We start from the raw sequence: 15,900 nt of genomic DNA, 5'->3' as shown, positions 1-15,900 counted from the left end.
AAAAGTTTGTTTGCCGTCGTAATAATCGCGAGAGAGATTCAACTTCCGAGAGAAATTGCGAACCGTTTTGTTGACGGGATGGAAGTGACATTTAAAGAACGAGTAGATCGTCGGCCTCGGTTTTCCCGCCACTGATTTTTCGGTACAGTTCAGTTGTTACGTGCCGCGTGCCGGAAATTCGGGTAGTGATATATACGGTGACGTCGACGCGAAGTGTATCGTGATTGTATTGGCATTTCGCTAATCTTGCAACGCGACTACGATTGGGATCATAGTCTAGCCGAAAGTCATCGTGCACCGAGCGGAAAACACCGTAACCGAGAGAGAGAGAGAGAGAGAGAGAGAGAGAGAGGCGTCGCGCTTTCGACTGGAAAGTCGCGATCGAGAAACTCTCACGGCCTAACGTTGCCTCCGATACGACTTATCAACGTGTCGTGATAAACTCGCAGTTTACGACGTCGCGTCCTCGAAAGGCGAAACTCGCACGAGGCGCATCTCGAGAGTAACAGGTGACACAATTACATACCTCTGGTTGAGACGCGATTGGTTGACGCCTTTCTCTTCCTTCATCCCTTTCCTCTTCCTCGTTACGTGAAAAAGCGAAGAAAAGCGCGGGACGATGGCAGGTCGAAGCAGCCGAGCCGTCAATTCCATCAAGCGGTTGGAAACTATCGGAAACGATCGTCGACGGAGTTGAGCCTTCGAAGGAGGATTCGATTGGCACACGACACGAGACGAGTTGTGGTTAAGCTCGTTGATGAACTCGTAAACGAATGGCTCGCAAACATCGCGCGACGAGTGTTGCTCCCGACGATAATAACTCGCGAATCGGAGCTCGCGACGCTCGCGTCCTTCTTGGCGCGCCGGGAATGCGCGGGGTCACGTTCGCGCGCCGATCGAATTAAAAAAATACCGGGCGACGCGATCAACAAGGAGGCCGGCCGAGTGCGTAGCGAGCAGACGATAACGAGGCGGCACGCAGAAGGAGCATCGTCAGTGGAAAGGAGGTCCCAGCCGGCGCCTTCGTCGTCTCTCTCTCTCTCTCTCTCTCTCTCTCTCTCTCTCTCTCTCTCTCTCTCCTCTCTCGTTACGGCGCGCCGAGCTTGTCAGCCAACAAGACGATTAGCGAAGATCGACAGCTGCTTCTTCGACGAGATTCCGCGTGAATTTTGGATTTTCGTTCCACGAATCGAAACGAAAGAAGCCAAGTAACCCCGAACGAGGCCCGTAACGTTGGCGAACCGCCGCTCACAAGATCGGGAGAAAAAAAACGCGGGATCGAGGATAGAGTAATTTTCCATCGATTGAGTGCGTGTGTGAGTGCGATATCGGTATGACCAGCGAGGCGAACTGACGCTCCGAAAGTGAGAGGAAGCTCTCGGAAGAGCGAGAATGATGATGCCGCCACCGCAGGTCGTGGGTGTCCTGCTGAAGAAACCGGGACAACAGACTCACCCACGGTTACCCCCCCTAGATCCGCAAGAGACCAAAATTAAAGGTGAGGTTATTTCTTTTTGCTTTTTATTCTTGGAATATTTTTTTAAACGTATGTCTTTTATCGTCAAATATTGCGTATACACTTACGAGAGTATAAAAAACGTACAAGCAGAATAATAATAACGAATGCAATGTAATACTAAAGCGCGCTCTAATAACAAACACGCAAATTCTTTCGAACGTTTAAATCATATATGTATATCCATTAAAAAAGAAAGCTTTAGATATATTGAGCGTTAAATTTAAAAAAATTATCATCACTCACAACACCGGTGGCGAACCATTATACGACGCCGATAGCGTATCAAATGGGTTAATTACCGTAGTAATTGAGCGAAAAAAATAGAGCTTTCCATGGGCATCCGGTAATCACAAATTTCTCATTAATTTGGGACATCTCATTTAGCGATTACGATAAGTAGGCACGTCGATCCATTTCGCAACACCATTTCTTTTCGTCGTAATCTCAATACTGAATCTTTTCTCCGTCAACTAATTTCCAGTTCGGTAAGAAATGTAATTTATTACTAACACATGCGAAGACATCTGTATAAGAACCTTTTCCGCCAAAATGGAGCAACGCAGTTTGTCGTTCCGCTCGAGAACGCGGTCCCTTTAGGGACTCCCCTCGAGAGACGGGCGGGAAGATACCGGCGGACCCGGCGGAGACCGAAGGAAGAAGTCATTTTTTCATTGTGGCGTGCTCGCGGGTTTACATTCTGTAAATAGGCGGTCGAAAGACATATAAACTCGCGTCATTCATCTCGCGTCGCGGGTCTCCGCTCGGCATGCCGGCATTATGCTATTATCGATATTATGATTCATTGGAGCGTACGTGTTGTTACAACAAATGGGCAACCTTATCGAGACTGTAACGACTGAACGTTCGGCCTGAGCGTTCCCTGAAATCTGGGCTGGAGCTCTCGCTCTCTAGTCTGACTCTACTATCGATCTCGTCGATATCTTTTCCTTCGTCGCTACGATGGCGATGCAGGAATGCGCTAACCGCTCTTTCGTTGAATAATGTTTTATCGCCGCTTGTGGTTCGATTAACGCGAAATTGATTCACGTTGAGTAAGAGGCGTTTAAAAGCGTCGGTTTTTATCATCGTCGTCGGTCGAACCACATCACGTGAGAATCCTCGTAATGTAACCCACAAACGTGGCAATTGAAGATTAAGTGGCTCGGTAGCGCCAGCTTGTTTACTCTATTATGCCGATCAGTCGCGAGCCGACGCCTTATGGCTCCGTTAACAATTATGTTAATGGGACGGCGACACGTTACGATAACGTAAGTTGATCTCGTACGAATAGATGAGCAATTTGATGAAAAACGAATATAAATATATTTTAGTATTTTATTTTTTTTCTGTTAAATGCATCGTCAGGTTTTAGTCAATCATAAATCATTTATCTGAAATTTTTTGATTTTTATTGCTGCATTTAACTCCGAGAGAATAGAATTTCTCAAATAACTTAGGTATATATACGTCCCTTTCCTTAGAATTCTAGGATAACAACGAGCGATGTTGGAATTTCTAGGGAAACCCGACTCGTGAGTTTCTAGTGTTTCGAACAAATATCAGACGATGAAGTCCGTCTAGACGCCTTGCCACAACATTTGAAAGGCCTTTTAGAAGCCCGTCTCGTTCGCACGCGATTGACAATTCGTGCTCCGTAATCCGGTATCTGGGCTACCGTGGTAACGGGATACTTTTACGTGGCCGTCCATCCACGGGGAACATGAAAACGGGCTCACTAGCAAGCGAAAAACGTATTTTTGGATACCAGAAATACATGTAATATCTTACAAAATATACATTAGGAAACCGAGAATAATAGCGAACCGCAATTACGATATTATTCGTCCAATAATGATTGCAGTAACGTGATACAATTTGGACGATGACGGTATCTTAGATTGGCGCGTTAACTTTAACCCACATTACTCAGCGCCGAAAATGACGATGACGTTTCGCGCGGAAGTGCCGCAAAAATAGATTATTGTTGCCTCACGCTAGAGAGTCGAACGTTTATCGAACTGTACTTCGAGTAAATAGGCGTAGATGTTTCGATAAGATTATCCCATCGCGCGATACGCCACCTAAAATAAACGTCTTATTTCAATCAACTGACAAGCGTTTCATAAAAATAAATAAATAAGTCTTTTTCTGTCAGGTTTATACAAGGGTTTATAGGAGACGAAATTACGCGGTAGATAAATTTTTGTTTAATGCGAAACGAGATAGCTAAATTCCTGACGGTTTATGGCAGGTCAAGAAACAGTAAAAAGAAAGCGGGCAGAGACTTATCGCGCCGAGCGACGTTCTCGTGCCGGTTTTCACGGCCGTATCAAATCCCTGTATACCTACCTTTGACTTTCCTCCCCGCGAGCTCGACTATCGTCCGACAAGAGCAACCCTTTCTCTTCTAACGGGAACCTTATTAAACTTCCCGGATTTTCCGTTTCATTGCACATTCGACAAACGATTACGACATCGGCACACGCCAATCCCGTCATTGCGAAACCGCCCCGTATAACAAGGCATACCTGCTCGATAGCGGTTTTATATTATAATTTCGACTGCAACACGCTTGCTCGTTAATTATCTCCCGGCACGAAGTGGCACGAGAAATATCGTACTTATGCGTTTGCAGAACGGAACGTTATGTAAGCTTTAATTAGCCTTAATCTAAATCATTTTGATAATTCTCGTGAGACTAGAAAATATTTCTCGAGAACTGATATTGTGAGAGTTGGTGAAAATTTTTTCGCGCCATCCTCGTCCCTCTTTCTCCTCCCCGACTCGGTTCGCACTTTTCGCGAAATAAGAGTCGAGCCTCGGAGACATAAAGGAGCTCTTTGTAACACGAAGGGGCACTGTGGCCATGTAAATAGCCAATGGGATCCTTAAAAAAATCCACAAGACGCTCGCATTGCTGTCGACCTGAACGGTGACGCGAGTTTCACATTTCTCGTTCTTCAGCGTGTGCAGGCAGCGGGAAACTGGATTTCAAGGTGTTACATGGTGGTCTCTCTTCTCCGTTGGTACGATTCGTCGTTTTCGATTCGGCGGTTTCGAAGATATTCGCAAGAGAAACCAATCCGTATATAACGTTTGATTCGCGCTCCGCGCGTTTTTGCGCGACGAGCATCTCTCTTTCTTTCTTTCTCTCTCTTCTCTTTTTCTCTCTTCGGAGTCCGGACGACTTAAATTAGGGTCACAGTGCCGAATTAAGCACGGTCCACAAGTGCCATTCACGAGGAACTCGCCGCGACCGGGGATTAAGATATACACATGTAGATAAAGTCGGACCCCATCCGTATTCGAGTTTCTGCGATTCTCTAGGAATCCTTTTGATACTTGAGAATCCTCCTGAGAAATCCCTGGCTGGCATTACACGTTTCGTGAAGTAATCCCCTAAGTATCGCTATTCAGAGGACGAAATTGAGCTTGCGCGTCATGATGCAAAGACGCGGGCCTTGCGGTTAAAAAGGCTCAATTGAGCTAAGGGAGGCAAAAGAGGATCATTTCTGTCGACGTGTCCGGCAGATCGGAAGAAAGAGAGAGGGAGAGAGACAGAGCCTGTGCGTCACGAGTCTAAACAAATTACAACGACAGCCGAGTGAGCTGACCGCTCCTCGCACGAGCGCGAATAATAAATCGCGAATAATCGCGCGCGTATACCGGGTGTTCCGCTCGGGCGGAACGGAGCGAGGCGATACGACACCCGTGGCCCGGGGGTTCGTGACTTAGCTTAGGCTCGATCGTCGATCGAGACTCAAATCTCGGCCACGGAAGACGCGCGCGTTGCCTTTCACTAAATGTTCGCTCTTCGTCTTCTACATGTGTATTCGGCATTCGCGGCAACTACTTCGTGCCATTTACCAGCCACAGCTATAAATCGCCGTCGCGAGTCGCGAGCGGACGTGAAAAATCAAGTTCGCTTGTTGAACGCGATGTTATTTTCTCTCAGGGGAGTGATACCGCTCTTCAAGATCATCGCGTATCGTAGCTCCGTTGACATTTCTGCGCGTCGTCTGCGCGCCCGAGCGATGCGTATGCGCGCCCGGTATCTCGTTGCACTGCCTCACTCCTTATCACGCCTGCGGGCGATAACACATCCGGAGTTACACGACGTTCATTACGGAGTTCCGATCGTCGAGCGTTATTCGTGATAATTATAGTACATATAAAAAATAATGGTTTTAGGCTTGTTTAAAAAATAATAAAATAAAATACGAGTAAAATGAAATAAAATCTTTTGCGCCTTACTTTGATTTCTCTTCAATTAATCTTTAAGATACCAACGCAGGTTGTTTATGACCACTATCAGTCGATTGATATCACCGTTTCAAATGAATCATCGTCATTCTATGACTATTGCAAATCTCGACTCTTTTCTGTGTCGTCCTCGACCTCAGACGTTACAGCGAAATCGCGTTTCAAGCGGGATTTTCTACGATCACTGCATTGCCTCGAACCGGGTTCTGCTTCCCCGATTCGCGTAACCAGTCCTGCCGGAGAAAAGCGGTTGTGAAAATGTTTTGCACAGTCGTACTTGCCTGATTCAGGATCTGCTATCGTGACTATCGCAATTTCATTCAATTTTACACGTATCATTTATCTATATCTTTATGAAAACCGAAATATATTTTGCAGTGACGATAGCAGTTGACTCTCGTGATTCGAATGATTTACTAGTAACCTCCGGTTCGCAGTTTTCAGCGTCATCTTGACGATCTCTCTAGAGTGGGACGTCATCTTGACGATCTCTCTTGAATCTAAGTGCGACGACACCAAGATACTTTTTCTGGGCACACGTGTCTCGTCGTCGGTTTCTCGCACACAAATTAATTAGCGCCGCTTGACGAGGGGAATGCTGGTCTCTCAAGTGGGTGTAATTAGATGCCCTCCACTGTGTCGCATCGTGAAGAGGACCATAGAAGAGAGCATCGTGTCATCAACAGCGGCGGAGAAAGAAAATCGCTTCAACGAAGCGACGAGAGAAGACAGACTTGAAGCAATGTATTGTTCAATTTTAGGAAGTACGTTTCAAAGCGCTTTATTGTTAGACTTAATATCGTGTAATACTGTACGTCGGTCAACTATGCAGATCAAGTACGATGCGGCGTATCGGAGCGTTGGTTCGATAATAACTAGATATAGAGATGATAAAGGGGATGAAACAGAGAAGAACTATTTAATAGCGTGCGTCCGAATTCATCGGCACGAATGATGCGCGAGAGAAGGATCGAAATAATCTTTCTATCTCTGTTTCGAACAGCTGACGAGAATAATGTCGGCGACGGACAGGAAATGGTCTTCCCCTGTCCCTATGTGTTAGCTACAGGAACGACTCGTGTTCTTTCATTCTACTCGATCGAGCGACAGTGACAAACATATGCGGGAACGAGAGAGAAGGAAAAAAGCTACATGGGAAGCTCAAGTTGGTAGAACAAAGAAGGCTCCAATTCGTTGTGAAGAAAAGAGAGAGATGGAAGAGCATCTGGTTCTGGAAAGGATCTAATTAAAAAAGAGAAAAAGAAACAATGAAAGAAACCCACCAGACCGCGAAAGATGTTTACAGGCACTTTGTATACAGCAGTAACAATTCGATGACCTCTTGATCAACATCCTGGACGATGATCCTAATTATTTTCACTTAATTAATTTAAAGACCAAAGTAGCTAATGGCAATTATCGCGCAATGTATATACGAATACTTTCAACGAGTGAAAAGTGACCATTAATTTTTGACACGACTCGTAAACTTTCAATTTGAAATTTTTACATCTGCCTTCTCCATGGGAGATGCATCGTCAACGAAAAGCCAGATGTGGGAGAGCAGCTGACCGGTGCGTTCGGAAAACGACTACCTGGGAAAAAGAGAAAACAAACGGTCGCGTCTGCGACGCGAGAGAGAGAAAACGAGATACTGTGGCTGGCCCGATGAAAGAGGCAGCAACGGTACGACAGTAGCTTGGTATTCGTGGGACGGAAGTCGACGTTACAGGCGAGATATAGTCGTTGCTGGCGGCGGGAGAGACGGACTTACGCTATTCTCGCGGTCGCGAGAACGACAGCGAGCGGTGAATCGATGATGTACACGAGACGAGCGAGCGAGAAAGGACATTGCAGCGCGTAAGGCAAATCGGACGAGGACGGAGTACGTCAGGGCGTTGCACCGTTTGCTGTGACCCAGTGTTCTCTGCGGGCACCGCTCCGTTTAGGTTTCTCGGCAGTCGTATTTCTATTTCCCATTCTCCCGCGGGATTCTTATCCGATTGGCAAGGACTGCGCAATTTTAGAATTTCGCCAAGACGTCTATATATCGCACAATCGTTATCTTCGCCGTTTGATCGATACTCTACTTTCAGCGGAACAGGAAAATAGTAACCGAGACTAGTTCACTAGTCTGCTTAAGGAGAATTGCCATTGATAACAAAAAATATATTTAAATAGAAATATATATATATAATATACTTTTTGACCGAGAATTATTAATAAGTAAAATGATATAACGAATTATATCAAAAGAAAAAGATAGGAAAGTGTTTTTACATCCTAATTTGTGAATGAAGTACGTATATCCTATTAATCACAAAGGAATCAGATCACTTAAATAACATCCGCATATCTACACTCATGTCTCGCGAAGCGGCAGAAAATGATTTCGCAAGTAATGAGTGCAATTTCTCTTTGAATCGTACGAGGCGTACACGTAACATGCGAATATATTTAAAAGACACGCGCGAGGGGCGTCTTTATCAATGTCAATCGAGCTCCTTACAAACCTTCTCGCGCGCTTGTTCTGTCAGCGCGAGGCCGCGCTAGAATCCGCTAGAAATTTTTTATAGGTTACCTAGCCCCACTACATTGATAAGTGGAACGGTTACGAGAGTGTTCACACGCATGTCGTTACGCACACAAGTTCGTTTTCTGTAAGCTCATTTCGCTCTTCCTCTCGTCTAGTTCCTCTTGCGTATATATAACGCGTACATGTCGACCGCTGTGCAAAGATCTATACATGTACTTTATTCTATTTAATTCTAATAATTTATAATTCTATTTAATTTTAATGATAATTTATATTTTAATATTCTGTATACTTTAAAACGGCTTTTGAATTTCATAATATAAGTTTGCCAGAAACAGAACATCTAAATCTTTTCTCTTTTCAAATTAATTAAAATTGTCTAGAACTAGCATTTTCCGTGCCGGAAAGAGACGGTAAAAGGGATCTCACGACGTTTCTGCTTAGACGGACACGCACGAAGGAGCCCCGTTGAACCCATGGGAGCGGTAACGACGTAATTACAGAGTTAGGCACGTTACATCGAATCGTAATCGCACGATTGCATCGAAGTTTCATTCCGCTCTTTACGCATCTTGGCTTTATGCGACGCGCGACGGGTGGCGTTTCCGTTGGACGTTTTTCAACGCTTCTAAATTACTGGATCGGATTTCGGAATAGGCGACTAATCGGACCTCCGATCTTCAACATGGCGATTTCCTCTTTCATATAAGGACGTATACGTAGGATACACACATGATTTTCGAGAAAATCGGCTTTCGACCTAGATTGGATTGCGCGCTGCGCCGGTTATTAAATCCTGTGCGTTAACGTTATCTCGATTATTACGTAGCCTTTCTTGATTTCTCATTATATGCATCGCGCTGACCCAGAACTATCCGATTGCGCTCGAATCCATTAATTCTCGTTACGAGTACCGGGATATAACGTGTCGGTTAATCCGATATCGCGCGCGCGCTCGAGTCTCGAGACTACACTCCTTGCGAGGTAACTACGCAATACATCCGACATTTTTTACGAGCATTTCATTAATCATATTCCCCTCACACATACAGAATGTTTTGATAAATCAGGTATATTATACAATGTGTGTGTGTGTGAGAGAGAGAGAAGATCATATCAAGTCGTATTAATTTTTTTCCAACTTCTCTGACGTCTCTCGAAATCTCTTTCGCTTCCGCGCTTTCTTTCATCGCGGTTATTTACGCTATAGACGCGTCAACGAGCTAGATCACACTCGGTCCCTATCCTCACTGTCAAAATAAATGGTCGCCGCCGTCGGAAGTTGCGTTCACCTTGGCCCTTCCTCTCAAGAGAACCAGAATCGCCCGTAGAAACTGGTCTTCCCGGCTTGCATGTCCTGGAAAAATATTCTGCACGGTGCACGTGTGTGTTGGCACTTATGCTCGTGTCGCGCGTGCTGGCTTTCGCAGCTTGCAAGCAGCACGCAGGTATTTATCGTCGAAGCTGTAGCTTTACTGGAAAATATTTCCTTCTCTCGTAAACGTGCCAGCGTACGCCGAGGTCAGCAACCCCCGTTTCGTAATCCAAATAACGTACGCGACACCCCTACGATAGGTGATAGTCACGCGACGTTAGTGACGCCAGCTGTTACCAGAGTTCGACCCCCGTGCGAGAAAAGGTGCTCGGAGACGATTCGACAAGGCCGTGTCAACCCTTTTGCCATCGCAACGAAATGTACGACGCAACCTTTGAATAAAATTCAATCGTGGTGTTTGAAAGGGAAATCTTGCACGCCCACGGTAAGCCGTTTACTTCCCTCTGCCGCCGGAGTCCGCGATATTTTTATACCTTTCAATATAAACCATCTTGTAAGGCTATCGATTGTTATTGCTACAACGTAACGTTGAGATGTATTGTAATGGATGTTACATTTAAAGCAAAAATTATATAATATTGCAGAAATATGCACATATCTGCATAGTATCTATAATTTTATATAAAATTATGTAACTTGAGAGAATATTTGCAACATAATCGAATTTAATTATTTCTATCGAGTAAATGTAGCGAACTAAGTAATATAAAATTATTTCACGATATTCGTATTGTATTCCGTTGCATCAAAGTAGCTCATTGTAAAAAGCAGATGAATGAAGTCGTCCAGGAATTGGTCGACTAACGGTCACAACACATACAACATCCGGTACCTCCGGTATGTTCAATTAGGTGCCGTCGAGGCGCGACATAATCCCCATATCGTATTACACCCTACGTTGTACCCTCTGGCAAAGGATAAAAGAAGAAAAAGTCGCGAAAGACGATGCAGAGAATCGCACGATGAAAAATCGTTTTGCAGAAATACAGTTCGATTACACGTTCGCGTGAAAACTCGTCATCTCGTCCTTTTAGATTGCTTCGTGGACTCGCAACGCGATAAGAAGCATTTCGAATGGGCGCTACCCCATGCAGTCGCGCCGCGCCGCGCCGCGCCGCGCGGCGGGACTGGTGCAACAATTAATTTCCAAAGGAAAGAGTTACGAAGCTGTCTGTGTATCTCCTTGGAGGGTCGACCCATCTGGAATCAAGGGACAAAATCGCCGTAATGGCGGTGCAACCCTTCGGCCAGCTGTGCGTCACAATGGTCGTCACGAAAAATCGTGCGACAATGTTATCTCGATCTGCTCTCGCATTGTGGGGTCGTCGCTGGGATTGAGTCGTCAAGCAATCGGGTTAAGGGGCCTTCCTTTGTCGAACGACGAGAAATCTTTCGTGCGAGAGGAAAAATTTGTTTTTTTCCTCCTCTTCAGAATGCAATTAAATGGGCAAGCGCGGATTCCTTTCGCAGATTCCCTCCTTCGTTGTATCGCGATCGATTGAATCTCAACAAGAAGTTATTTAACGCGATTACAAGACCGCTGTGGTAAACCGAAATCGTTTACAATGGCGCCAACAATTTATCCTCGTTTGCCATCGGTGATGAAAGGAATTCGGCACAAAGCAAAGGTTGGCTTTCACGTGAAAGCAAACAAGCACGCACCCCTTTCCGGTCCGCGAGCTTTTTAATGTCATGTCGTGGAGCCAAGAGGCTGGCCAAGAGAATGAGAGAGAGAGAGAGAGAGAGAGAAGCGGAGAACATTTTGGTCGAGTAATTCCTAAAAGAAAAGAAAAGGGTTCACAGGCTAAACGCGGAACCGGTCTTCCATGACGGCGCCGTTTAGTTCGCGCGCGCTGCGGAAGCTTGCGTTGCATCGTGTCGTGTCTCGCGGCTCGATTCGATTTCCATTAGAGTCCAACGATGATGTTTACTTAGCTCCGGGTCGTTGTCACGCGGTCGGGAGAGGAGAGACAGAAAAACGGCGACATTGGAGTCGGGGGATGAGAGAGAGTGAACGAGTACACGAGAGAGGGAGAACAGACTGCATACGAGGAATCCGGAGAGAGAGAGAGAGAGAGGGGGGGGGAGGGGATGGAAAAACGGAATCAGGTTTCTACCTTTATAGGCCTGCGTCCGCGTCGCGTTCTGCCGTGCCTCCCGTGTGCGCGCCTCCTTTCCTTTCCTTCCTCTTTGCACGGATGCAGAGAAGGAGCATGCACAGGCGACAGAAAACCATAATCACTGACAAAAGAGCCTCGGAGGCACCATAGCGTGCAGCAGCAGCTACAGAGACAAGACGAGCTTTCGCACCCCTTTCTCACGCGCGACACCTCGACACCATGAGGAGGATCCGTCTTTTTTCGAGGGCTCCGCCACGCCGCGCCGTCCGGAGTCCTCGGATGAGATGCCCCGAGGGTAGGCATCGAGATAGGGTCTCGGTTCGAGAAGAGACGGCGGCCGCGACCAGTTGGCGGCTACCCGCTTTTCGTATCGCGGAAAATTGATTTATCCGGACAGGCACCTCCCAACCTTTCTTAGCTCCTCTATGGGAAAGCGAATGCCGTCGCCCTGTGGCCGGAAAAAAAGTGTTTTAGATCAGAAGGACGATACTATGAAACGTTACCGTAATATTTGGGCGACGCCGCGCCGTCTCTTTGACGCTTACAGAAAGATACGCTTCCTTTTATTACGACGAAATGTTGAAAGGAATCGTAATCGCAGGCGACACACTTAATTTATGAAAGGGCTACGATACACGGGCTGTGAAAGTCAATTTATTTTATGCCCTTCGCGAGTGCGCGAATACTGGGCAGAAATGGCTCGCGCAGTTTGTATGGAAATTTACCGGTCGGAAAATGACCGTGTCGAAAGGCTCGACAAACGGGGCTTCTTCATTGGCGTAACGTATGCATCGCCACGCTCTTCGTTCTCTTCCCAGCGACGATATGCCTGACAAATTTATCGGTGTCGGCGTAATCGTGTCAAAGGGCGTACAGGAAGGTAGTTAGTACAACCATTAACAAGACGATTGTACGGATCGTCGAGAATTCGTCTCTGCAACTCTCATCGTGATCTCGCAATGATCCCTCGATTATTATGCAATATAGGATGATCTTTGCGGAATGTTCTAGCCATGATTCTTTCAGCCACAGATGGCAGAGCTTAAAATAAGATAAATGTTGATTTCTTCGAAGATAAAGTTACAAGCTATAGTTTAGAATAATATTGGATATAATAAAAATTAGGTTACTGAAAAATCTTATAGATCATATATTGAGTCATATGTTTTAAATAAATTATGAATTTTAAAACAACAATACGAAGGGAAATCTACCCAAATTCAAATATTTATTAATGTTAAAATAATTAAAGACACATTTAACATTTAACAGATTGAATAGCTTTCCTTTTTTTACCATCACAAAGTTCATCGCAGTATATAACCAAACATTTTTATATTCACAAATAAAATCGAGGCAATCAGGATTGATCAGCAGAATTAAAACAAACAGCCTCCGCGTGTTTTCATTTACATATACTTCGGCACGCGTAAATGATGCGAGCAAAGAAACAATAAAGCACTACTTCCTTAATTAACGGAGTAACTCTGTCTCATTGCATAAGCGACCCCGCGCAAATTTGCACGTAACGCGTTTGAACATACAAGTTCGTATCGACCTCATCAAATTGAATTGCCATTGCAAATCAAGCCGTAATTATCACATGAATAATCTTTTTGCGCTAAAAATAAAATGAAGATCGGAAAAAAACTAGCCGCACAATCCAGCTTTTCAAATGCGAAGAGAGTTTACGTGAGGCTGTCAAAAGGAAAATTTGATAGGTTCTCCAAAAGAGGAGTATTAAATTTCACCCGCATATACAACACCCTTTATAATGTATTTAATAGCCTTTTAAAGTTTTCATCGAGAATGAGCCGTACTTATGCTTCTTTATTAAAATTATTATTACAAAATATTGGTTTCGGTAAACCGTATATTATCTTCTGCAATCTGTAATGCAATCGCGGCACGAAAGTTATTACAATCAACTGAATCAACCAGTGACATTTTCAGACCATTTGAACTGAACTCAGCGTCTCTAATACGCGGCTGTATTGATCGGCTCGAGAACAATCGACTGCCGATCACAGCACTTGTCGCAGGAGGCCTCTCAGGCTCCCAGCCAGCTGTCCTCCAATATCCTGTCGCACGTGAGAGCTCCGCGGGAGCCTTACGGTATTGTTTCGCTAAGCATAATGCACTCGTTTTGTGCGCGCGAAGAAAAAAGCGGCGAATCGACTCGGTCGCACGATCGATCGGTCGGCGAAAGAAAAATCTTACCGGTTCGAACGAATAAGTACTTGACGCGAATTACGCGAGCTGTAGCGCGAGCTTCAAGAAGCCTCTTTCCTGTAGGTACTAAGTAAACGAAGAATTAGTGAGCAGAAATAACGATGATTTTTTTATCTAATAATACATATGAAAGAAAAAGCAGAAAAAAAGAAAAACTTTGAGTTCGAGCGTTTCACATAAAATGCGCTTATTCTGGAATTTGTAATCGAATTTGGGTCGTATAATTTCTACGGATAAACAGAACTATTGTCCCTCACATCTTGTTTCTTGTCGTACCGTTTAGGTTTAGGGGATTCTGGAAGCTCTTTTGTGCATCGTGCTCGTCAATCATCAAGATAAATGATGTCCCGACCGTTGCAGATTCCAGCCCCATCTTTTTCGGTTTCCTCGCCAGTCCAAATCGTACAAATTTTCATTTGCCAAACCACTTGCTTAATTCAATCTGACTGTCATTATGGGCGATGCCGTTAAATTTTAATAGAAAGATACACGCGTTTTTCCTCCTACCTACAATACAATTTGCACAATGGATTCGCTAACACAGGATGTTCTTTCCTTGTTGTTCGTCTTTCAATCATTCTACACCTCCCCCTGTTCGTGTTTCGTCGCGTCATCATCTCGCTTCAAATCCCCGACACGTTCGACTGGTAGCGAGGAGCTAATTTGAGAATTGTCACGATTCATCATCACGCCATTTGTTAAAAGTACTTATAATATCGAATTTATTTAATAAATAGCAGTTTTGCGACAGTCGTTTATTACAGAATCTTTAGCTGACATTATATAGAGGACAAGTACTTTTATGAATTTTTTTGTTTATATTCTTTATAGCTTTATAGCTGTCGTTTTATATGAAATTTTTTTAAAGCGATTTCGTCAACGAAATGTTTGTATATACGATATTCTGAAAGTAGCTTTCGCCAGCTGAAGACGCACGGCCTCGTCACGGCTTTTCTACGCTAGAAATTTTCTCATGGTGACTTCCCGGTTCGTTTGCGGAGAAATTTCGCGTTTAATTAAGCTGCTTCGCGTCTCGAGAAATGCCCAGTTGAGAGAGACGATATGAAGAAGCCAGCAAGGAAACACGTGTCGCACTTATATGAATGCTTCCTCTGTTTTCACACGCCCGTTGCTCTTCCACTCGCCCCCCGCTATCCTTCGCTTCGTTTCTTCATCTCGCGCAGACACTCGCACCCCTTCTCGCTCTCATTCCGCTTTCTTCCTCGATGTTTTTGCCTTATCAATGTAACGCATGAACAAAAGACGATAAAGAAAAGAAGAAGAAATGGCGATGTCGCGCGCGCGGCGAGCAAGAGAAATCTCTGACCATGTAGATTAATGGGTGTAGCACTAGAGATAACGCGAGACCAAAATAAAGGCGACAAAGTTATAAATTGAAGCAAGATACGATATATGATACGAGGTCGGCAGAAACGAAACGTTTCTTCTGGTTTTTCATGCCAATGTATTTCCATGTTGATGCATAACGACTCTGTTTGATGTAACTTCTTTCGTTGCCAGTCATTGACATCGAACGACTATTTCTCTCGGCTGCCATTGTGCGGCAACGCTTGGAGATTGACAATAGCCTTTGTCATCCGACAAACCAACATGGTAAAGTTTTGTATCCTGTTTGAGAAATTTCCATCGCGCACATATATCGCCGAGAAATGCGTCTAAAGCCGTACGTGAATGAGGCTTGTCATGTCGAAAATGTCGTACACGCGGTACACGTATCTCTTTCGAGGTGCGAATGATCGAAACAGTGAAATTAAATCTGCGAACGAAAGAAAGATTACGCGAAACTTCCGTCTGTTTATTTGTATTGTAGCAGATTTAAAATCTCGACCGGACCACGCGACGGGTGGTAAAGGCACGTAAAAGACCGCGGCGA

General features: G+C 44.8%; 2 protein-coding genes across 3 annotated transcripts in view; one reads left to right on the top strand and one right to left on the bottom strand.

Annotated features, from left to right (window-relative positions):
* LOC139783556 (uncharacterized) overlaps positions 1-15,900 on the bottom strand; it is a 69,292-nt gene that overhangs the window by 35,012 nt on the left and 18,380 nt on the right. Inside the window, exon 1 of one of the 2 annotated variants that reach the window (XM_071722724.1) lies at positions 527-662. The exons of the other annotated variant lie outside the window; for it this stretch is intronic. Coding sequence (XP_071578825.1) covers positions 527-654 — 128 coding nt within the window. The 5' untranslated portion in view covers positions 655-662. Of the gene's footprint in view, positions 1-526; positions 663-15,900 lie in introns of those variants that run through there. 2 annotated transcript variants of the gene reach the window in all.
* Positions 1,359-15,900, top strand: part of LOC139783528 (uncharacterized) — a 28,123-nt gene continuing 13,581 nt past the window's right edge. The window contains exon 1 of the mRNA XM_071722704.1: positions 1,359-1,498. Within this exon, the coding sequence (XP_071578805.1) occupies positions 1,393-1,498 (106 nt within the window). The 5' untranslated portion in view covers positions 1,359-1,392. The remainder of the gene's footprint in view (positions 1,499-15,900) is intronic.

This window comes from Temnothorax nylanderi, unplaced genomic scaffold, assembly GCF_030848795.1.
Source record: "Temnothorax nylanderi isolate EJ_2023f unplaced genomic scaffold, tnyl_v1.0 TNYL_tig0008_pilon, whole genome shotgun sequence".
Taxonomy (NCBI): Eukaryota; Metazoa; Arthropoda; class Insecta; order Hymenoptera; family Formicidae; genus Temnothorax; species Temnothorax nylanderi.
This window is presented reverse-complemented; position numbering and strand designations above follow the sequence as displayed.